Raw genomic sequence first — 23,754 nt, 5'->3', positions numbered from 1 at the left:
CTTGAGTTGGCGTGCAGTGGCGCAGCTGCGACTCACTCCACACTTACACAAAACCTCTTGGAAACAAAACACACACGATTGAACAGAGCACTGCATGTGCATCCCCTAATTACTCCATTGCATAGCATCTGCCTCTCCCCTCTCACATGTCAACATTAACAGCCCGTTTTGAACACCGGAAGTCCAATTTATCTCAAACCATCTGTTTTTCAGCACTAGGTAGTGTTCATTGAGTGAAAATGTTGATCAGATTTGTTCACTATTATTCCAGGCGCTTCCACAAGACCCTGGCCAGAGCAGACACGGGGGTGAATGCTAGGCCAATAGGCTTCTTTGTTGTTGTCCTGGTTGATACATCAGACCAAAATGCCTTCACACTTGTTTCATAGCCACACCAGATTGTGTTTCCAAACTCACCACTAATATGGAGCCCTCCAGTCTTCTTTCCGTACTTCGCCAATTCCATTAATATCATGAGTATTTCCAACTGTTTGTGAACCCTTTAATCATTAGGCTACACTTGACAAAATAAGTACAGACAAATAATAAGAAAATAAAAATACAAGCCATATTACTTATTTCATTTAGACAGACATTTTCAAACTAGGCCTACCAAACCGTTTGGTCGGATGTGTTCTTATTTTGTTTTGCTGTATTCTCTCTTTTGCAGCATTAGTCACTGCCGGAACAAAATCCCCCTTTAAAGTATTAAATATTCAGTGTTTTTGCACATGAAATATTCACTGGCATCCATTTAAGAGCTGTAACAGTGGTCAGATCTGGAAGCAGCAGAGTGCACAAATGGATGGGTGCCCTCTCTCTCTTCTTTTTCTTTCTTGCCGTTTCATTCTCTCTCTATCTTTCTGCCCCTGAAGCTACTGGGCCGCTGAGTGCCTTCATATCAATGGTTGTGTGAGTTAATGTTCCCCAAGGCAGAGGCCAGTTTTCAGTTCAGGCCGGAGCTGCACTGCCTCTCATCCATTATTCTAACTATAGGCCCTAACCCGCAGTATCCTGTCCAGTTACCCCTACATTTGCTTCTCTCATTCGCGGCGTTGCCTTTAGTTATTCCCGCACTCACAGTCACTCAATCAGTCATGAGGAGACAGAAAACCTCATGCACTCTTGTTTTTTGAAGTGATAGACTGAATCCAGTTTTAATTTGATTAAGATTACATCTTCATATTTGCTGACAATCATTACACAAGATATTTACAGTCATTATGAAATATTACAATTGGAATTTACAAGAAAATTTGTACAAAATATTATGCCTGACTTAAATGCCTGGATCACAGGGTTAAATCGTGTCTTTGACCCTTAAGTCACTGTTGTCTGGAAGTGCTTTAGCTTCAGCAAAGTAGATGTTTTATGAGTCTGTTAAAAAGAAACGAAAAAGTCCAAAAAACACAGTCTGCAAAGTTGTGAATCATGTTTTCTTTTGTTAAACTGCTTTTTTTCTTCTTTGTTTCAGTGGAGCATTTTGAACTGTAATTCAACTGCAAAAACAACAGAGACCCATTTAAATAGGATAAATTCATATTTACATGTATGTGAATATTGTTTTATAAAAATGAATCATCTTTTTCTTTAAACATGATTTATGTTTTGTATCTACATTTTTCAAACAGAAACCTAGTCACAATGAAACGCATCATACTGTCATTCAAGTCTACTGATAATGATGATGTTGTGGATTGCCATATTTATGCAGCAATAAAAATGCATCTTTTCCAATCAAGCTTACGTCATTTAAAGCCACCCTCCGCCTCTTCACACAATGGCAGAAAGTTTAAAGAGTCTCTGGTTTTCTTTCAAAAAACATGTGGTGAGATGGATTCTGCCGGCACAGCAAAAAAAAGCATAAAAGAAAGATGGCCAAAGCATCAGCGTCCACAGTTGCACTCTTGGTTCCTTCAAAAAACAAGGAAGCCAAGAGAGCTTAAAAGCCTTGTAGGATTGTCCACAGAAAATGTAGCCCCGTGATGTTATCCAGCGTTGTTTCCACACTGGCTGTTTTGACCATGTGAGCCATAACTGCAAAAATAACTGGCACATTTTAGTCTGACAGAATTAGCTACCGAGTAAAACAGAAAGGTTTTTCACAATTTTTTTAAACCATGGCTGATATGCAAATGAAAACAAACGCAAGCATGCTTTTTAAAGGATGTTTTTGATATACAGTAATTATAGGAAAATAGACTATCAAGGATGGCTCATTTAAATCATTGATAAAGCTTTCCTGGATGCAGACAGCTCGGCTACGAAGTAAATAGATACTAAACAAAACAAATCTTTAAAGTATATGCAAACACAAGCATAAATATTTTGATCCACAGAGTAAGCTATAAATGACAAATATTAGTGATAGATTGAAATTTCTGAACAGGCACCGTTTCTGTTCCTTTTAAAACTTCTTTTTGTGTTATTTTAGTCATTATAAGGTGTTTCCCATTTCCTGAAAGAGTCAGTGCTGACTTGTGTTGGGTGCTGCTGGAGTCCATCCAAAAAGTCTCTCATCATTTTTCTGAAATGAACCAGCTAAAAAGTTGGTGCACTGTTTTTTAAAATTCTCATTCTCTCTCACACACCACGCTCTCCTCCCTGAAGTATCCCCCTTTCGTACCCCCTTCTTTGGGAGCCCTCAACATGAGTGCTAGTCTCCTGTGGTTTTAATGAACATAGTAGAGCCAGTAGACCACGTTAAAGAAGGAAAAGACGGTGGGGAAGATCATTCTGGACCACTTGTCGATAGAGTTCACATCGGAGAGGTCGGGGATGTTGACCTTGAGTTGGGAGGCCCGTCTCCGTAGGCGGGATTTCTTTTGGGCGTGCCGCTCCAGGGCGCTGTGGCCATAGTTCTGGCGAGCCATGGCTGCCCGGCGGTACATCAGTGAGGAGGCGTCGTATGCCATCATGGTGTTGCGTGGGTCTCCCGGCGCACCCAGGCCTCGGGATAGGTCTCCAGCTCCGCCCATTTCATTCTTCATCTCCAGAGTCCCGAAAAGGAGGTTATCGTCGGGCGTCATCTGCGTGGAGGTACAGAGAGAGGGGCAGCCATGAGAGGTGACTGTCAAGAGGTTTATGGCAGGAGCTAAAATGATGCAAACTATAATCTATTCTACAGAGTATCAGTTTATTTTGTAAACGTATGGAGCTTAAATGGGTAATGCAAATGAGCCAAAATTCTACATCTTACACTGAATAAAATCATAAGCATTTTTAACATTGTACATTCATTTGTCAATCAATATCTGAGTGATAATACAACCACAAGACTATGACATAACATTCTTGGATAAGCACAACGCACTCCACACACTAGGTCTTTATTGCTGTCTCAGAATTTCAACCCAAAGTGTGGTTAAAATTCTGTCTACTCACAAGACGAACTGAAGAAATAAAGAGAAAGCAAAGGAAAATGTGACAGGAGAAGGCTGAAAGAATAGTAAGCACTTTGGTAAAATGAAGTAGAGGCTACGGTTTGGGGCAGGTTGGGAAAAGACGTTGTGGGAAGTGAATTCAGAGCAACATTTCTTCATCCATAGCCTGACATCTAAGGACCTTACAAAGTCCAATTTCCCCTGTAAATAGAACTTATCATTTCATATCCCTCAAAGCCCCTATTCAACAGACTAAAAAAGGATTTCTAACCCTTTTTTAAACTTTGGCTCAAAATTTTGTCTTCAAAGTTAGATCTATAAAATGAGATATTGGAAATTTAAGGCTGACTTAAGGTTTAGTTAATGCCTGCAGAAATCAAACTGCCAAAGCCAGGTTTGTCAGGGAAATGCATGAAGAGAAAACCAAGAAAAGGGAAAAACACAATGGTGGGAGTGATGGTCGCCTTAAAATCTATAAAAATCAAAGAAATGCACAGAAACTACAGCATTTTCCTCTGATCTGGGTTGACTCAGATTGATGACATTGTTAGTTTTGACTTTCAAAACCTCCAGTACCTTATTTCTTTGCTCGCCTAGTCCTAATGCGGCATCGTCCATAAAGATGGGATCCCACATCGAGTCATATGCGTCAATTTCCTTCTGTTTCATTCTGGCATACAGAGCATCATCTCTCTGAACTACATTTCCCACCAGCCACTGCAAGCATACAAAATCAGCACTGTTACTTAGGGGAAATCGTAGCTTGCCACACTCAGAAGGAAAGGGTGTTTTTTTACGAATCTCTTGTTCGTGCTACCTTAAGCAGCCGAATAAAAATTAAATAGTTGTCACTGGTACCAGAGTGAATTTTTCAAGGCGCTTTGCCCTTTGAAAAACATAGAAATATGAACATAAAGGACAAGCCAGACACAGCTTCTGCATTCAGCTTGGAAGAGGCTTTTAAACATATTTCATTCAGCTGTTGTTGACACAGAGCTTAACCAGAAAGTATCCGAGAGCTGGAGGAGTAAAGAGGACATAGCATTGATCACAGCCTGACATTGACCTTGAGAGAAGTCTTCGCTCCACAGAAACACACACAGTAAATGATGGCACAATTACTTTGAGACTTGCTGCTGCGGCACACATACAGTTAGTACCTTGTTTGGGTCGGGTCGTAGTTTTTCATTATTGGCCAAAGCAGCTTTCTCAGCCGCTTTCTTCTGTCGCTGTGGGCCTTGGCCGAAGAAGATGTAGTTGACAAATGCATACTCCAACAGGGCCAGGAAGACAAACACAAAGCAGCCCATCAGGTACATGTCAATGGCTTTCACATAGGGGATCTTAGGCAGCGTCTCCCGCAGGTGAGTGTTGATGGTGGTCATGGTCAGCACCGTGGTGATCCCTGGAGGGCACAGGCAACGAGCGTTTTACCACAATAGCTACATTTATCAACACCTTCACCACATCTAGTCCAAATCTAACATTTAATATTTGGCAATACATTATTACAGTACATTGAATTGAATGAGGCTATGATAGAAAATATAAAAACTAATGTTTGTGACATCTGATATTAGTCATGACACATTTCACCTGTTAAGTTTGACCAGTGTTAAACATCACATAATCATTAGTCATTTGCATGTACATTCTGCATTCGGTTATATTCACAGGTTTTAAAAATAAGCCAGACGCCACCAGGCTCCATTTGTCATTGTGCCTCCCATTCGGCTCAGGACACTGAGAGGCGGTGCATCTTTAAATCACGTTACCCTTTGAATACAGTATCTGAAACGCCGACCCGCAAGTGTCCAACTTCACAAAACAAATGGAGTGTGACAAGAGCAATACACAGAAGGCTGAAAGTCGTTTGCTCTGTTGCTTCGACCTTCTAGTCACAGTTTGTAGATATAGATGTTAAATCTACGGCCAGCACAACCATTGTTATATCATTTTGTGGTTTCAGAATGATTCTACAAGACGTCCTGTTCAGCCAAAGAGAGGCAGCGAGACTGGCACAGAGGAAGACAGTGCACTTCAAGGTCAAGTTCTGCTCTACATGAGTCACGCATACATAGTCATCTCCAAATAAGATATTTAGCAGGCAGGCTATCACAGACTGCTATCACTCACATGCTTTGAGCTAATGGGGAAAATGCCCAGACAACATCATACAATAGCACATGGCAATGGAGCTGATTGGTGTAAAGCTGCTAATGTATGTTAAACAGGGCAGTAATCATCAAGCTCAGAGCTTATTTCCCTGTGCCGCTGTTAAGAAGTGGTGAGGCACTCTCACCCAGGGCTACTCTGGCAGCGGAGGCATCGTAGTTGATCCAGAAGGAGACCCAGGAGAGGATGGTAATCAGGATGGAAGGCATGTATGTCTGTAAGATGAAGTAACCGATGTTCCTCTTGAGTTTGAAGCTGAGGGACAGGCGGGGGTAGGAACCTAAAAGAGAAGAAGTGCAGCAGAAATAGAAAATCCTCAGTGACGCCAGACAAAAACTGTATATTCCCTGACATTAGATCTCATAAAATATATAACTAACCTATTTCACTGAATTAGAATTGAAAAAGTCTGAGATTTATTTATACAAATTTCTTTCTACAAGCATTGCAACCAGAGACAAAGCAGTCTTGTGTGACTTACCCGTGGAGAATACCACATTTTTGGAGATCAGTTTGTAGTCGACAATAGAAAACTGAGGGAGTTCTATTCTGTCAACCCCTGACACTGCGCCCTCTCCACCTCGCCAGTAAAACTCAATGTCATCTGTGGTGTAGCCATCTGCAGAAAATAATCAGAAGCAATTAGGGACATTTATCCTACACAAACTTGCCTTTATCTAATCTTATTTTGTTATAACATGTTTATAGATTTGTTGTTAGCACTACATTAGAGCTGATGATATAACTCTAGGGAAAGTTCACAATCACAAAGGAAACAAAAAACTTAGGCTGAGATGGTGCCCAGCCATTCATGTTTAGATCAAGCCAAAGAAGTGTTTTTTTTATACATTAGTAAAGTGCAGTTTGAGCCACTGTATGAGTGAAGATTCTGACCAGAGCAGTTCTGAGCCTCTTGCTCTAACCAGAGAAAAGTGACCAATAAAGAAATGTGTAATTACATTTACATGTTTCATTTTGATAAAAAATCATCTCTGTTTCTATGTACAACAGTCATTTAATTGATAATATGAGCAGACCTACTGGCTTTTAAATACAGAGACAATATAAACATAAAATGTATTTAATAAACTAAACTGAACTGGACTCAGGTATCAATAAAAGAAAATCACACCTAAATGTGGTTCTATATACTTTTTTCTACCTTCAAGGTTAAGTGCACCATGATATTCACTTGAGGGCACTGGGATCCACTGTGACTCAATCGATCTGACCGCTCTACCAATGATGTTTATGTCGGGACGTGAATAGATCCGAGGACGAACACCACTGTCGCTCCATAGATTCATTATAACACACTGAAGAGTACTTCAGGGAACATCATATTTTAAAATGTTAATGAGCCAGTACAGTGCATCTTGTATGACCAGCAATTTGTGTTGAGCTGGAGATGTATCTAGAAGTGAGGTTTTAAGACTTGTGTCTGTTAAAAATGCATTGAGTTTATCAAGGGATGTGCGAATTCTCTAGGCTCATTAGTGTGAATAAAATAGCATGCTCTGGCATGGAGTGACTGTAGCATTAAAACCGTTGCCAGTTAATCCATTTGAGATAGACCCTGGTGATCAAAACTGAGTTGAGTGTGTGATATGACTATATTTATATTGTGGTGCTACTAAGAAAGGCGGATTTAGTGATTTAGAGGAAGATAGTAGAAAGTCGTCAAAAAATGAGAATGTGCAAGCGTGAACGCTCAGGAGCAGAAGTGAAGGAAAGGCTGCAACACTATTACCCAGAAAGATGTGGTCCTACACTGGTGCGTAACTGCATTTATTTCCACAATTCCAGCAGGGATCTTGCTCTATTCCTTTCTCTCGTATTAGAAACTCCTCCATTCCAAAATATGTGTTAAATTAGCTCTTTACTCCATACAAACATGGCGGCTGTGCCTCCACTGTCAGCACAGCCACAAACTCTGGACTAATCAGGCTCCTAAAGCCCGGGGAAGCTTCTGCAGCTGCAGCTGAATTAATTAGGCTGGATGTTATCAGTCACTGAGCCATTAGTGATGTTCCTCTTGATGTGCATCTCCCCATATCTCATCAACCTTTCTCAGCATTTTATGTGCAGATTATAAACCTGTTTACTGCCTCGCTGCCAGTGGGCTCCTAGATTCTTGAAACTATTTTTGTGGCATCTGTGACAAGTGTCATTGCTTGTTGTCTGGAATCACGACACTTACAGCTTTCAATCTCCAGAGTGCAGTTTTGTTCATCCAGAGGATATCGTCTCAGGTCCATCATGCAGGCAGCAGTTGTTGTGATCCTGAAACATTAATAGAAAACAAAACCAATTAGTGAGAAACTATTGAACCTAAAGAAAAATATTTGTTGCACCCCCTTGAAATAAATTGCACTTTTCTAAAACAAATACAAAGAGTTGATTTAAGTTAAACAATAAAAATAACAGTTTTCTTGATATGTGCATGAACAGGACACAGGTCAGTTACATAAGGTAATGAGTTCAGCTTTCAGACACATTATTCTTTAATAAAGAGAGACAAAAATAGAGGTAGACATGTCTGACACTAAGAGAGCCACGCTTTATACTCCTTATGACCAGTTTGCAAAAGCTGAGAAAGACTGGCACCCGCTCGTACCAAACCCCAGAAGCTTTCTGATCCTGGACAGACAATGAGGTACAACCTCCTCTAATTCATAAAAATGCATTAAAAAAATAATAGTGCCATTCAAGTCTGTAGATAAAGACTTACTTTGACAACAGCTTTACCATATGGGCAGCATATAGATTTAGCTGTGTAAAATTGCAATATAAATTAAAGATATTGAGTTGGAATAACATCTGGGTTTTATATAGCGTATAGAGTCTATGGTTGTCATATTAAGTATCTGACTCATGGCACGCTGTCTCTGGACAATAATAAAGTTGATTTGATTCCTCTATAAAAAAACTGTTGAGCTTTATTTCTGTCCATACTTCCAGAAGCAAAGTTGAATAAATATAAATTCAATCAAAAGCTTTGACCAACTCCAGCAAACAAAAACCCAGACTCATTTACCAACCACAATTTCCAAACAGCTTTAGTAATCTAACTTGATGTGCGTTGTCAGTAAATAATGTTGATTTTATATATTTTTATACTGGACTCCCTCCTGGGCCAAGGCCGACAAGTTTGGGATTTTCTGAGATGTTGAGACAGTGTTCCTCTTCCACTGTCTGCTTCCTTTTCTCTGGGCTTTTATGTAAGAGCCAGTTAGCAGAGCCATGGGGCATTGGGGATTAACCCAGGACGCTCATTTTTGTCCTAGTTTATCATCCCTTTATGGCCACAATTTACTGAGATGTGCACACCAGCCACTCACTCATCACTCACCATCATTACCATCCTCAGCGCAAAATCATGTTGGTGGCAGAGGAAGCACAAGGGAAAAGCGGAAATGAGGCCAAAATGACAGGAGTAAAAATAACGGCCTATTTATAGCCCACCTACATCATCATCAGAAGTCTCAGGGTTTTTTGTCTGAGGATAGACTCCGCATCACTGATCATGTGTGATATGTGCTACCTCTAGCCTCACAATTAATAAATACATGCCAAATACAACAAAATGGGAGCCTGTCTGTGCAGGATTCCCTCTCTGTCTTTGCTCCGTCTCCACAGCACAGCATCTAGAGCAAAAGAGCAGACTGGTCTCCTCCTCACGAGAGTCAGCCCGAACCCGGCTGTCGGACCAACCAGCCGGAGGAGAGGCCACGCTCCACCAGATCACGCACATTCAAACACGCTACATTTGTTCTGCGTACTGACTAATATGACTTGAGTTCTAAAAAAGGATGTTTTTTTTTTTTTTGTTTTTTTACCCTGCCTTAACTGTTGAGTCTGGCCCATGCAGTTTGTGTGTGTTTGTGGACCCCCTCAGGCAGCCCGTGCACCTTCATTTTAAATGACCTTGTTTACGGACATAACATAAGCAGCACAAACTCCCAGACACAATCTCATTTCCAGGCAGCGTCACAGCCACAAACCAGAGGCCGAGGGAGACATTACCACGAGCAGGTTATAAAGCATTCCCTGTAATTAACACGACAGCATACATTTTCATACACACAATCAACTAAATGAAGATCGAGAAGCTACATCCACTACAGAAAGTGGATTTAGCAAAAACTCATTTATGGTTGGTTTACTTGCCAAGAAAATGTCTACATGAATTACATCTAATTCATTAAACTGTTGTCAAGATACTAACATTTCAGACTCAATTTTGATACTAGGAAAAATAGAGATGTTTTCATTATGATTTTTTTGCAACAAAATGATACAAAATACATAGATTTTCCGACATGATAAAAGAATCAATTTTCCTCCCGTGCCGTATAGTACCACTTTGATAAATGGCTGGAACTAATGAGATTTTAGTAGTCGACTAGTCAAACAATGAACAACTTAAAATACATTTTTAACTAAATAAATGCTGAAATATGGTGACAGAAGATAACATATTATTCATGTGTATCATTAATGAAAATCAGAATTCATTTAAATCATTTTTTTAAATTTTCATTCAATAATGTGTTGTTATAAAAGGTCTTATTTTTGTATGTGTTTTAGAGTCTGTATAGTCCAGATTATGATTATCTAAATACAACTGCTATTATTTTGTACGATTAGTCAATTCATTGATTTGAAGCTCACATTTTTCAGTATCCATTTTAATATCTGAACATACATTTTTTGACAACCTGGACTGATAGCAATGTTTTAAAAATACTGGCATACAAACAACCACAGCAAAATCAGGATGTTTAAATATTATTATTGATATTATTGACCAACAGGCTTCTTAAAAATCCACACTTCAAACTCAACAGATTCCTCTGGCCACACAATATCAACTATCGAGTTGCAAAGAAGAATGCTCCTCTCCTTGACAAAAAAGGACGTTCGCTTATATTGCACAAGGATATGTCCTACACAAAATGAGTTATAATATTCACAGGGTGAGAGTATAGGAGCTAAAACGATGTTGGGAGGGAGAATCCTAATCATTTCTCCATTTTGAATGAAGTCTGACCTTGTGATGTCTCTTTCTTTTATGCCTTAAGTGAAGCGACATGCATAGATACAAAACCTTTACTTCAAGCCTTGTGCGTACTTTTAACTGCATGTTATTGCCAGAGCATTTTAAGAGTGTAATTAGATCAGAAAACATCTCCCCTACAGTTAAATCCAGCCCCAAAGTGACACTCGGGAGCGCTATTGTAATTTTCGAATTCTCCTGGTGATGGTAATTGAAGACTGGAGTTAGGTCGGATTGGGAAGCACTACATCCAGGGAGAATTGAGCAAACAACAACCTAGCTATCCCTCCTCTGCATGTTCCACCAAAATAACACCCACCCACGAACACAAAACCACACACAGGCCAGAAGCCCACTCATACTAGAGCTTAGGGTGCTGCCTGCTATAGCTACCAAACAACACATCATTCAGCATCATTATGAGGTTCTGTGGTGAAAGGGCAAGCATGTAGAAAAGCATGTAGAAAAAAGTTTTCGGTCCATTTCTAATAGTTATCTCTAAGTACAACTATTTTGAATCAACAATGTTTTATCATTGCTAAAAATGTAGCTCGCAACTAAACTGATGTGCTGCTAATGAATAACCCGAGTTGAACCTGACAAACAGTCATGATGTTCCTCAGAGTCCACTCTGACCTCAGCTTTCCTGCATGTGCAAAAAAACAAGACACGAACCAAAAAAGGAGGCACCTGCATCAAAAAGAAAAACAGACAGGAGGAAACAACTCCCTACTCCCTCACATTCACTAGAGCTTTATTTCACAGATGTCATACATCACCATGTGTGAAGATTAATTCACACTTTTCAGCTAAATGTAAAACATGAATAACCATTGTGTATTGCAGATGCTTATATTTTTAAAACAATGCGTCTAAGGGACTGACGACAGAAATATTTTAAAACAACACTATTGTGTGACATATCCAGCAGCAGAAGCAGCAGTGTTGATGGACAAGCAGTGCTAACCTGTGCGGCCAAATCTGCCACATCAGTACAAAAACTGATTCAGTATTTGTATTAAATCACTGCATTATTGATTAGCACTTATCAATTATGAATACAGCCTCCTCAGAGGAATCACAGTCCACAAAGCGTGTCTTCTTGACGAGTCCAACTATCGCGCACAATGTCAGTCACTTTGCTTTTGTACCAGCCTACTTTATTATTGATCAACCCATCAATTATTCAGATTGATGATAATCAAGGGATTTGAAAGAGTAGCATTGTGAACACATACATTTTGCAGCCAATAAAACATGTTTAATTTGCTTCATCCACCACTTAATAATTATTGGATCAGTTCTCAACACATTTTAACTTAAAGAATAGTTCTGAGTTCTAGATATAGTTCAACATTATAGGTTAGAAAGTGTGTCTATAATACAGCATCGATAAAGGCTGAGACAGAAGACAGAGAAGTCAAAATGGAGGCTTAGTATTGATGTTTCTTGAACTCTGCATGAGCTGAAGTATGATGAGCTCACCTGAGTCCGTACAGCACCGTGCCGTCAGGATGCAGCCGGATCATCCTGTTTTTGACCGTCACGCCGTGGACAAAAGACTTTTTGTCATTGAGGAAGTAGGTGTCTGGGACCCAGAGCTGGTCTGCCACTCTGTTATCCAGGGTCAAGTTGTAGGCAATTTCAGAGTAGGACAGACGCTTATCCCGCCAAGCTTGCTGGAAGTACATTGTCAGTGTGTAGTCCTAGAAAAAACAACAACAAAAAGGACATTAGTTCAGAACTTCTCACCAATCACAAATGTTTCCAAACTCATGTACAGTGGGTCATAAAATAGTATTTTGTGAAAAGATTATGGGTGCTGATATTCATATGTAACTACGATAATAGGATGTACCGGTAAGATAGTTGAGATCTCTGCAAGTTATACTTTCTACAATATGTTGTTCTCCCTTTTTTAATGTTTTTTTTTTTTTTTCAATTTCACTCACACTTCTAAACACCCACACACTTTTAAACACAGAACTGCAGAAGGATCAACTGCAAAAATCAATAAGATGCAAAAATAATTACAATGGAGCAGCACATTCTAATGTAAAAATAATATAAATGCAGTTTAATATAATTTGGAGTAAGCATTCTTAACCATCATGGCTGCATGCAATATGCCCAACTGAAACATTGCATAAAAAGGGCGGCTAAAAATACATGAGCTCCCGCCATGTTGATTATTTTCCGTAGAGAAATGTCAAGTTGGGACGGCCACTTCTTAAAAGAGGTTCTTCTCCACCGCTCAGCTTTCTCTCAGTCTGCATTGAGCTGTGTTTAGACTTTCTCTTATGAAGAGCGCATGTCATAGAAAGCAACAGGCAACAAAAGCTGTGCAATGAGAAATGTTTGCTATGACTTTATCGATGCAATTGTATATTCAACAACCTTATCTATAAATCAATATCCAATCAATATTTTAATGCTGTGTTGCTATGATAAGGTATAGGGATGTCAGGATGTCGATTATTATGTGAAAAAACATCATGATTAAACAATCAGTCATGATTATTGAGACTGTGACCAAACAACAGGGAAATCTTTCTTTCATTCCCGTGTTCTAACTATTCTTCAAGTTTGTGAGCAGCTGTACAAAATGTAACTTTTTTAAAGACAAAATAAAGTTAAATGTGACAAAAACAGCCAGATAAAATAAACTAATTACATTTAGGTCTATTTCTACAAAAAATACTTATCATATAATTATTTTTTGGTACTTACGATGAGATTGTGACCTGAATAATCACGAGTATTGATTAACCGAATCATCTTGACATCCCTAATCATGTATAACGTTTACAATAACAAAAAAAATCACAAAATGTGTCAACTAATCAGGCACATTTCTGATAGATTGTGAAATTATTTTCGGATGATCACTGGAATACTCCAAAATTGAATACTGTTTTTCACAACATTGCCAACCTCTAATTGTGATATTTCAAGCTCAGTCAATTTAAAACATCAATCATTAATAGTCAAACTCAAAACTTATCCAAGACTAAATCATCCAAAATAAGGTTGAATTGGAATTTATTGTGAAGACAAAAAACGTCTTGACTAGAACATCTTGCGTGCAGTATTTTATGTCACACATTTTTATTTTTTTTAACAAAACATCTCTGTGAAATGGAATACCCCAGTGTTACCTGTGATAATACTTTCAACTAACAGTGTGAAAAGAATCATTTTGTAACATATTGTGCTGCCCTTTTCTCTGTAAATACAAAGAGACACAGAAGGGGCCAAGTACTTAAACTTTGTAGTCCTTCTCCCTCAATTCAAATGCACCACTCGTTTACTCACATGCCCTAATGCTGATTGGCTACGACTCAGGGAACAGCTCCTGCATCAAAAGGAAGTAAATTAAAAAAGTAAATTGGATTAGAATTGCTTACTTCTCTTCAACCGTTCGAAACATACAGTATATGAAGCATCTAATTGGGTCTGCACGAGAATTGTCGAGAACATTTCCACATTTTGAAGTGTTCAATTCACTGAGCCCACATTAACCGCGCATGCTTTGATTTAAAATGTGTGCGTGTGTTTTCTGAGGCACACCTCCTCTGCATACGACACCTGGGTCTGCACGCTGCCTCCTGGCGAACTGTGGAAGTGTAATTACAGCCGCACAGATGGCCCTGCTCTTCCATGTTTGGACATTACACACGGACACTAAGTACTGCTCCCTTTACCGATGTATAGTATTCTTTTTTATTAACCGAATAAGCAAAAGTTGAGTAATTTCATGTGTTGTAATATATGTCTTCAAAGGATGAATAATGTGATGTAATGTATCGAATAATAATAATAATAAAAACATTCCAAATAAAAGATTAAGAGCAGTTGCACATTACTCACAGACAGACTGCCCCATATTTAATTTATCAGGTTGTTGTTTTTATTACCTTAGACGTAATTTAATAATAAAGGAATTTTACTATTTTACCAAAAGCGTGTTTCCAGTAAGTGTAGGTCCCAAAGCCTGGTTAAATGATGTTTGCTGTGTAGGGAAGGGCATCCAAAGTAACTCATGTGCCAAATCAACTAGATAAAATCACTGCTAAAGATGATTTCATGTGCGATACTCAGAGAAAACTCTTGACTGAGCCTCGTGTGCACTCTCAGGTTGAAAATCTGGACATGGTTTAAGTCAAACAAAGCCCCATTTAGAGCTGACAGTGACAGGCTGAATGTTGGTGTTTCTTCTGAAGAATGTGACAGGCTACAGAAGTTACACGAACTCCATTACAACGACATCAACCATACACAGCGCAGACACAGCAGGAGGAAGCTAACAGGCCCAGCACCGTTCTATAATGGCAACTTATCAACCTTTTCATTTTTGTTTTGTTTTCGAGTCATTACATGTTCTTGTTTTCTTTTCTATGTGTTTCTACTGCCCCTCAGAGATAAATAAACTTATTTGATTAATTGATTTGCCCTTGTCTGAATAGCCTATTACAATGGTTCCCAAAGTGGGGGATGGGACCCCTCGGGGGTCACAAGATGAAGATGTAATGTTGCAATCTGTATTTAATCTCTCATTTAATTGAAAATAGTTTTAGGAAAATTGGGTCAGATAACAAAAACTTATAAGAATAAAACAATTAAACGACATTTTAAGTGTTTTAAATCTTAAAATGTTGGGGATCCTGGCCTGAAAAGTTCGGGAAGCCCTGGCCTATTACACAGGTACTTTTGTCTAAACTTTGGTGTGCTATTTTATCTTTATCTTTTTAGCTGGATAGGCACATCTGAGGCCCCGTATTTTCTTCCTTGTCATTTCCCATCCGAGCTCCTGACTACTACCTAGTAACTGGTGGTTCATATTTTATTCTTACCACGTTATTTGTACTTGCTGCAGCTAATATCTTTTTCCATGTCCATTTTGAATGGACATTATAATTTGACTTGTCAGGCTATGCAACGTGTGCTTGTAAAAAAACGTTAGCATTAGCAGGCTAATTTTCCTGAGCAGCAGAAGAAGAGGAAAGGGAAGATGGCGGACATGGACTCGGAGAGTGAAGAAGGGAGCGAAATTCAAAAAGATGGAAAGGGACAGAATACTAAAAGCTTGCAAGGTCTGGAGGAGGATGAAAGTTTTGAGGTTAGGATGATCGAAAATTTAATTTTTAGAGACAAGGCCAATTGGAGGGTCATTGGAAGTAAAGTCAGCGATGTGAGGTCGGTGAGGGTCACTAGAACTGGCCTGGTGGTGATTGAGTCTAAACAACAAATGGATAAAGCATTGCAGATCGAACTGTTTCAAAAGAATATTGACAAAGGGAGTGATTAGTGGTGTACCATTGTCACTGAATTTGGGTGGATTTGTGTATGTTGTAGATGGTGTGTGTGGTGTTAACAGGTTGTTGCATTTGGTGAATGGGGAGAAGCAGGAGTACATCAGTCTTGTTGTGTCAAGCTTCCAGACAGAGTGCATTTACATCATGTTTGTTACAGAATAAGAACATTTAAGAAGGGGCCTTTGAGGATATGTGGACATTGTGGAGACACTTTTTGCAGTGATGAATCGAGTATGGTGATGGGTGTAGACCCCAAATGTGTGCTCTGTCAAGGAGATGTTCAAGAAGAACTCTAGAGAATAAAGTAAAATTAGGAGAAAGATATAGCAGTGAAATCTGTTAAGTCTGAATATAGGACAACCAACCAAACAAACCCTATTAGGAAAGGAATGTACGGTTACATTTAGGAGAAACGTTTTCTTGCATATATATATATATGTGTGTGTGTGTTTTTTTTTTGCTATACCGTCAAACAAAAATGAAATAAAGACATTTATATAATTTAATTTTTATTTGATGGTATAGCATAAAACACATATTGTACTTTGAAGCCATACAATTACAGTAGGTGGCGGTAATGTTACATTTTTATGGATACCAACCACCATAAATCACCAAAAAAAAGAAGGTAAGTGATCTTAATGCAGATGGTTTCTTCAGTTTTAGTCACATGGACATAGGCAGCCCATTGACAAGTGAAACAAGGGTTTAATTTTGACTACACATTCAATTTTACTGATCTGAAGAAAAGTGGTGCTCTGAGCGATGTAACATGACAACATGGATGCTTTATGGACATTTTTTCAATAGCTCATTGTGAGTGAGTAAAGAGCCTGACAGAATTATTAGGGCGGTCTTTAACACATTAAAATGCCTGCAGTTAGATAACTTACTGCAATGTAACATGCCTTTTCTTTGTTTTCCAGACAAAAACAATAATTAGGAAGAAGTGATGCATTGCCTGCCACTAATGTGTTGCCTTGAGGGACAGTTGCAAGGGTAAGTGTTAATAATTACAGATAGTGACATATCAGCTAAAATAGATCATCAAATTAAGTGTGAATGGGCAGACAAATTCTACACAGCAGACTTAGTTTATTAAAAAGTCACAATCACAGTCAAACCTCATCTTCTTATCTTATTTATATCATAGGCTTTTTAGGTCCTAAAACCAAACATTCAAAGAGGCCCTATGTAGCTTTTCTGGTGGAGGGTCTGCCACCTGCTTGTCTCTATAGAGATGTTATTTCTTTGCCTAGAATGTTCCATAATGTGGCATTAAACTTATATCTCCTTGAAGGGAAGAAGAATAGGCCGAGTTGCAGGTCAGATCTGTGGAGAGGCATGACAACAGAACACCTGAAATTGAATAAATGCAAGATAATAATGTTTAATGCCATATTGTGTAACATTCCAGGCAAAGCAGTAATAACTCCATGAAGACAAGCAGGTAATGAACCCTCCAGCAGGAAAGTGACATGAGCCGTGTTTCTTTTGGTTTGCTTTGGAGATCGACACGATTTAAAAGTGTTTTCACTGTCTTAAATGAACCATACTGGGCCGTTTGATGGGTCTGAAGTGGACCCTGGAGCTAGACCTTCCAAAGGGGTCTGCTTTTGCTAAAGAGGAGCTATGCAGGTGGCAAAAAGCAGATATTAACAGAAAATAAAAATGTCTTACCAAACTCTGATTTTATCGTGTGATAAACCTCCGTATTTCTAATGATGATAACTCATATATTGAGCCAACATGCTTAGCAAAACAAATGTGAGCATCAGGTGTTTTCTGTTTACCAATTCACATTACATTAGAGGAAATTAAAATGTGGCATAGAGGTGCTAAGAAGTGAAATAAGTGATGATAAACTGGCCTTTATTTTAGCTTTAGCCACTTCTCCAAACGCCAAAAACTTGGAATTACTAAATGTCTTTTTGTGAAGGGCTAAGATTGGCTTTATGATTACAAAGTATGATTCGGATATGATTTAAATTATATCTATTATGAAAACAGTTGTTAGGATTGGCCTCCAGCTCCAAGGCAAACCGGTCATGGAACCAGAGAGCCTGTTGAAATGATCTTATAGTGCAGCTTTAATGAAAAAAAAATCTCCATGCAGTGTTCTTGTGGTGTAATTACATGTATGCTCGTTTTAAGATCAGTATCCATTTTGTTATTACATTATAATGAATAACCTGCTTTTGGCCCTGAAGTCCACCTGAATATTATTAAAAACCAAACTACTACAAAATGCATAATGCAAAAAAAAGACCTACTAGAAACTAGAAAAAAGTGAGTGATATTTTTAATAATATTAAGTATTGAGCCTATTTTCCATCTAAATTATGATAATAATTACAACTCTTAAGATGTCCTTCCTGAAATGTTTGTATAGGCTATCAAATATGCATTACTTTTTAAAGTAAATTACAACTGTTGTTATCTCTATATTTGATTATCCAAATCAGACTTTAGCCTATTTGATCGGAAATGTGTTTTCATCAATAAATAAAGTTGTGTGTTATGCAGAATATGAAAGTGGGCTACGGTTTTGCTCTGGTCAGTCAAGAATAAACATTCAATGACAATTACTAACAATGTATTACAACCGTTTGGATTAAAACAATTAGAAGGACTTGAGGTTAATAGTAGTGAGCACAGTTTAGTAAGTCCTAGGAAAAGGAGGCTGTATCTGCTTTCCTTGACTTCCCCAGAATGTGAAAAAGGCTCTGTTGTCATGGTAACACTGAGTAAAAATAACACAAGCTTATTTTCCACAAGCTGAAAATAAAGTGGAACAGCATCAGTTTGGACACACAATATCAAAATGGGCGCTAATTTACAGCCAAAGACAGGTTGTCCTCGCAGCTTTAGCCCCTCGGTGTGAAAGGGCCAGATCCCCTTACTCACAGCATGTCAGAATAATGATCATAATAAAGGCAATGCTCACGCCCCACTAATCCCTCCGTCCCAGAAGCCACCACAGCTGATTTGTTTAAATCTTTTAATTCATAGTCAGCTAATTAACATTCAGAGAGCAGTATTATATCTTGAGCAGCGCCTCCTCACAACTACCAACCCCAGGTACTTTACATGTAATTAAGGAGCACAAGAGAAGGAGAGACGAGGAGGGGAAATTTTCATTTACTGGCCTCTGTATTTGAGAGAACATTTTGTAGCTAAACAGCGCATATGGAAGGTGCACATTGCAGATAATGTTATGCAGCAGACAACAGACTCAACTGCTGCACCGGGTTTATGCACAACACTTTTAATGCACCATAACTGGGTTCAGTTCTTGGATCTGTGATTTCAGCAACAAACAAACATCATTATGGAAATTCTGTTTCAACTGTTGAACGTGTGAGCAACAGTGATGGAGCAAAGGCAGACTTATTAACACACGAGGGTCAGTGAGGCCCACCCAGCTGGACGTGTGGTCACACCTTGCACTCAGAGGACACTAGCCTCTGAAAATAGCACATTTGTAATGTCATGCCGCCGAGGATGACTGACCTGCACACTTTATGGCCTGACTACATGGCTGACCTTTGAGCCTCAACAGGCCATCACAGTGGATCATGCGAGAAGAACCAAAAGTGATTCAGCATTTTCACTTTCAACTGGGGCAGGCAAAACCAAACTACTGAGGATCAAGGAAAGTCGCCTTTGAGAGAATACCAGCGAAGTTAAGAGACATGTATTAGGAAAGAATGGGTGCCCACCAAAGAATGTTTGTATCAGGTCTAAGGACATCTTGCTTTTGGGGCTAAAATGTCATATTTTGAAGCTATGTTGAATGGTTCACTGTGTGATATTGATCTCAATGACCTTCCCCTTCCTCCAGTCTCTTCTTCATCAGTTGGTGTTGTTTTCTTTCTCATGCCTTTAATCTTAAAAGTGCAGTGCTCTTGATGAGATACATCAAAGCTGCCCAGCTCCAAGCACAGGTCACAGACTCCGTCCTCGTGATCCCACAGCTCAAGCATATTATTGATTTTCAAGAAATCAATTTGGTCTTATTTTTGTATCAAAACATTGACGTCAACCAAGGGGAAGAGGAGTTTCCGACTTGTTATTTTAGTCATAAAGCAACAAGGAAGAAAAGCCTTCTGAGGTGCAGGGATTTTTACAACTTTGATCTAAATGCACTTGAGAGACAGAGATCTTAAAGGAGAAGTTTTTTCTGAGAAATAGGGGAGAAGAATACTCCCATAACCACAGGGAACGGCATGACGTCAAACGCCATTCACTGTTTGCAGTTTTGCGACACACACACAAATGCATGAAGCTGTGTTTTTTCCAGATGAATGATTGTCGAGATGCCTAGTTCTTCCTTAGTAAGATAACCCTTTGGAGGAAGGCAGAAGTGTATTACATGGAGTCCAGAGCCTGAACCAGGCATCGGTCAAAGTGGTGGGAGGGACAGAGGATGGAGTAGAGGAGAAAGGAGGAGAGAGATGTGAAATGGAGTGAGGGGTTTCTATTTCAAATCTCTGTGGACCCCTGAGGCGCTTCCGTTCTGGTCGCATCCTCAATACCAAAATAAATAATTTCCATCAAAGGATAAGCTCCTGCCATCATAGCATCCAAAGCAAACTCCCACAGACAGATGCATTTTGGGGCTGTTAGAAAGTCTGCAACAGCAAAAAGCTGAGGACTAAACAGGCCCAGCTGGCTCAAAATCAAACCAAAATCCACTTTGTTCTTGGAGACATCATCATAAAAACAGGTAGTATTAAGAGAAAAGACATCTTCAATCATCTAAATAAAAGCTGTTTTCAACACTATAATATCTGAAAGTGTTCTCAAGTGTTTCATGGAAAGGCTCTTCTTTTCTCACTCAGAACAATCATCATGATATATTTGGGAAAATGTCTGTTTAAGGTGTCTGCATCTATTAGGTGCCAGTTGTTCCAAAAAGTTGACAAGGCTATGGGTCATAATGAGGCGCAATCCATATATTTACGGTTGATTAAATGCTACATAATTTGCTGAAATGATATGTACAAATAAATACAACAATAACACAGTCTAAGTGGTTGTGAACATGTAGCAACCCTATAATTAGAAATGTATATTTTTTTTATTAATCTTCTACCACTTGTTCTCATTAGGGGTCGCAGATGACTGGAGCCTATCCCAGGGACTTTATGTGCACCCTGGACAGGGGCATGGGTTATGGTTACATTGTATACTTTATATTATGGGTTATTCATTGTGGGTTGTATAGCATTATCATTTCAACCAAACCGTCTATAACTCACTGTATCCAATCCACCTTATTTATTTATAGCACATTTTATAAACTGAAACATTTCCAGAGTGCGGCACAGAATAATATAGAAAAGAAAGAAATAAACGATTGCTCTATCAATGCTCATAAATATAATAGTAATAATGATAATAATGATGATAATAATGATAATAATACTAATACTACCCCCAAACAAATTGACTAAATACTCTAGAAACAATACACTGTAACAAATGAATAAAACAATAGCCAGTTACGTGCTGCAAAGTGCCAACATTAGGCAATATCTACCATTATTATCTGGACTTTTTCCACAAGACGTTTGTTGTCTGGTCCACCCACAGTGTTGTGTTAAGTAGCTACTCCATAATACTTCTTTATTCTTGGATTTCTTCTTTACAGGCGCCATTTTGAGGACTTTTGCTCATTTAATATACATTACATTGTGTTTTGAAAACGTAAAACGGTCCTCAAGTCTGAAACCCATGGATGGGCCTTAATTGTACGCCCTTAAAACCGGCGTCACAACGAGCAGATGATTAGGCGCTGCAAACAACTTGGTGAATAGATACACAATAACCCCTTTTGGTGCTCACTCCTTCTCCTGATACGTGAAAAACCCGTGCACAACATCACACCGACAACAACGCCGCGCCACGACCACGACCTGAGCGCGCGCGAGAGGCAGGAGCGCACGCACACGGAGCCGAGGCTGGTGCGTCCGACAGAGAGTGCGCCAGTGACTGTGTGTTTTGAATTCCAAATGCAGTGGCAACACACCACACCAGACCTGCAAATGCCGGGGCTGTGAGAGGGGGAAAGAAGAGGGAGAAGGGAAAGGCGAGTGGAGGAGACAGGAGACGTGGATGGCGTTGATGTGTGTGGAGGAAAGGGGAGGATGAAATGAGAGAGCAGGCGCAAGAAAGAGCTGGATGGATGGATGGATGGATGGGTAACCAAGCTGGCAACATTTTTAGCCCAGTAAAATATTCATAATATGCAACAACTCGCGGTAGGCTATCCTCCCAACATTGTAGCCTAGGACTAAAAGTCAGTCAACAGCAATGAAATGAAGAAAAAAAAAAAAAAAAAACCTACCATGTTGACTTCAGAAACCATGTCTATGCTGGAGATGTCAATATTCATTCCCACTGCCACCGGTGCACCTGTGAGGACAAGGATACGTTAATACAAGAGAAATAACGCATGAATATTTCTCATTTTTACACAATTCTCAACCTTCCGCCTACAAGCGTAATGGGGGGACCGCTCCAGCTCGCAAAAGCTGGGGTTTCATCACGCACAAGAGCTTTAATGTCGCCACTGTTGACTTTTGAGAGAAATAATGAAACCGCGATGAGCCGGATCGATCAAGTTAAAAGCCTGTCTTATCGCCTCATCAAATGAATTATGCATTCATCGTTCATCTCCTGGACTGATGATTATGCAAATTAAAAACAGATTTTGCGATTCATTAAACATGTATTGCACGTCACAGCGGCGTGAAAACACGACACTCGTTTGCATTTTTTTACCTCCAAAATCTGGTCTCAACCGAATGTCGTATCCCTTCATCAGTCTGTCCACTGTTTCTTTTACCAGAGGCATATTGCTTGGATCTTTGAGGTCCTTGGTGCTGCGGAGGAAAGAAGCGGTGTAACGCAAAAGCTCCTATTAATATCATATGCCAAGCACGCGTTAAAACAGAGGCTACATGACATCCAAAGAAGGAGACGCGAGCGAGGAGGGGGGAAAAGAAACACAAACAAAACACCTTACCTTTGCGCCCAGACGAATGTCACTAATAACGAAAAAGTCAAAATCCCAAAGTGTTTTTTCCTGATCCTCCCCATCGCAACAGTTTCTGAGATGGTGTCGGGATGCGAGTGAGGAGAGCGCGCATCCAACTTACTCCAGACAGCGCAGAGGAGCCAATGAGGGGCGCATGCGTGCAGAGTGCCCAAGATCAAAGAGTAGAGGCTGACGACGGTGGATGAGCAGTTTCCATTGCAGTGAAAAATATTAAAGGGACAAGTGGCTGTGCGTGATGAAGAAACAAGGCCTCTGCGAGAAACAACTGTGGCATTCAGGCGTTTATTTGCTGTGTGTGAACGTTACAGGGGTGGGAAGATTTTTTTACAAGGTCAAACAAGTGTTGTCTTCAGCTGAGTGTAGTTACAGGCTGGGTCCAATAGGGTAGTAAACTTTTTTTTTATTTGATGCTTCCTATCAGAACCAAACCAACACACACACACAATTTTCAACTTCATCTAATGCATTTTAAACATACCACATGGCTACAATACTCTGTTGGCAGATGAATACAGCGCGTAGAAATCCAAAAGAATCAACGGAAAACACAACCAAAGTGTAGTTTCTCAGATTTTTGATGCTACAAGGAGTAGGAGCTGGCTCTAAACTGTCTTTGATGTGGTTGTAGTGGGAGCTGCGTTTCTGTAGAGGGCAGACTTCAGAGCATTGATTCAGAGTTGCATCACCTCCTGTTACAGTCATCATAGATTATATCATCTGCTTCTTTTTGATGTGTTTCTTGGCGCGCGAGTGTGT

General features: G+C 39.5%; 1 protein-coding gene across 2 annotated transcripts; it reads right to left on the bottom strand.

The window, feature by feature from the left end:
- Positions 1-1,125: 1,125 nt before the first annotated feature.
- gabrb2a (gamma-aminobutyric acid type A receptor subunit beta2a) lies at positions 1,126-23,145 on the bottom strand. Of its 2 annotated transcripts, XM_072438789.1 has the most exons (10): positions 22,966-23,145; positions 22,722-22,822; positions 22,285-22,352; positions 12,103-12,323; positions 7,759-7,841; positions 6,040-6,177; positions 5,686-5,838; positions 4,544-4,788; positions 3,960-4,100; positions 1,126-3,029 (listed from the first exon to the last, which is right to left on the bottom strand). In XM_072438789.1, the coding sequence occupies exons 1-10, from the start codon at positions 23,037-23,039 to the stop codon at positions 2,673-2,675; spliced, it is 1,581 nt and encodes a 526-aa protein (XP_072294890.1). In that variant the 5' UTR covers positions 23,040-23,145; the 3' UTR covers positions 1,126-2,672. The 2 variants fall into 2 exon arrangements, with proteins under 2 accessions (XP_072294890.1, XP_072294882.1); XM_072438781.1 differs by lacking the exon at positions 3,960-4,100 and having other exon boundaries at positions 22,966-23,144.
- Positions 23,146-23,754: the final 609 nt, after the last annotated feature.

The sequence above is a fragment of the Eucyclogobius newberryi genome, unplaced genomic scaffold, assembly GCF_026437365.1.
Source record: "Eucyclogobius newberryi isolate DKJ021-1_F unplaced genomic scaffold, fEucNew1.0.hap1 SCAF_11, whole genome shotgun sequence".
In the NCBI taxonomy this organism is placed as follows: domain Eukaryota; kingdom Metazoa; phylum Chordata; class Actinopteri; order Gobiiformes; family Gobiidae; genus Eucyclogobius; species Eucyclogobius newberryi.
The sequence above is the reverse complement of the archived record's forward strand: the minus strand, read 5'-3'. Positions and strand labels throughout refer to the sequence as shown.

Coding starts and splice junctions, on each gene's coding strand:
- gabrb2a (XM_072438789.1), bottom strand. CDS start 23,039: ATGGGGAGGATCAGGAAAAAACACTTTGGGATTTTGACTTTTTCGTTA. Junction 5,839..6,039: donor AAATGTGGTATTCTCCACGG/GTAAGTCACACA, acceptor CTTCTCTTTTAG/GTTCCTACCCCCGCCTGTCC. Junction 3,030..3,959: donor TAGGCGAGCAAAGAAATAAG/GTACTGGAGGTT, acceptor ACCTCCACGCAG/ATGACGCCCGACGATAACCT.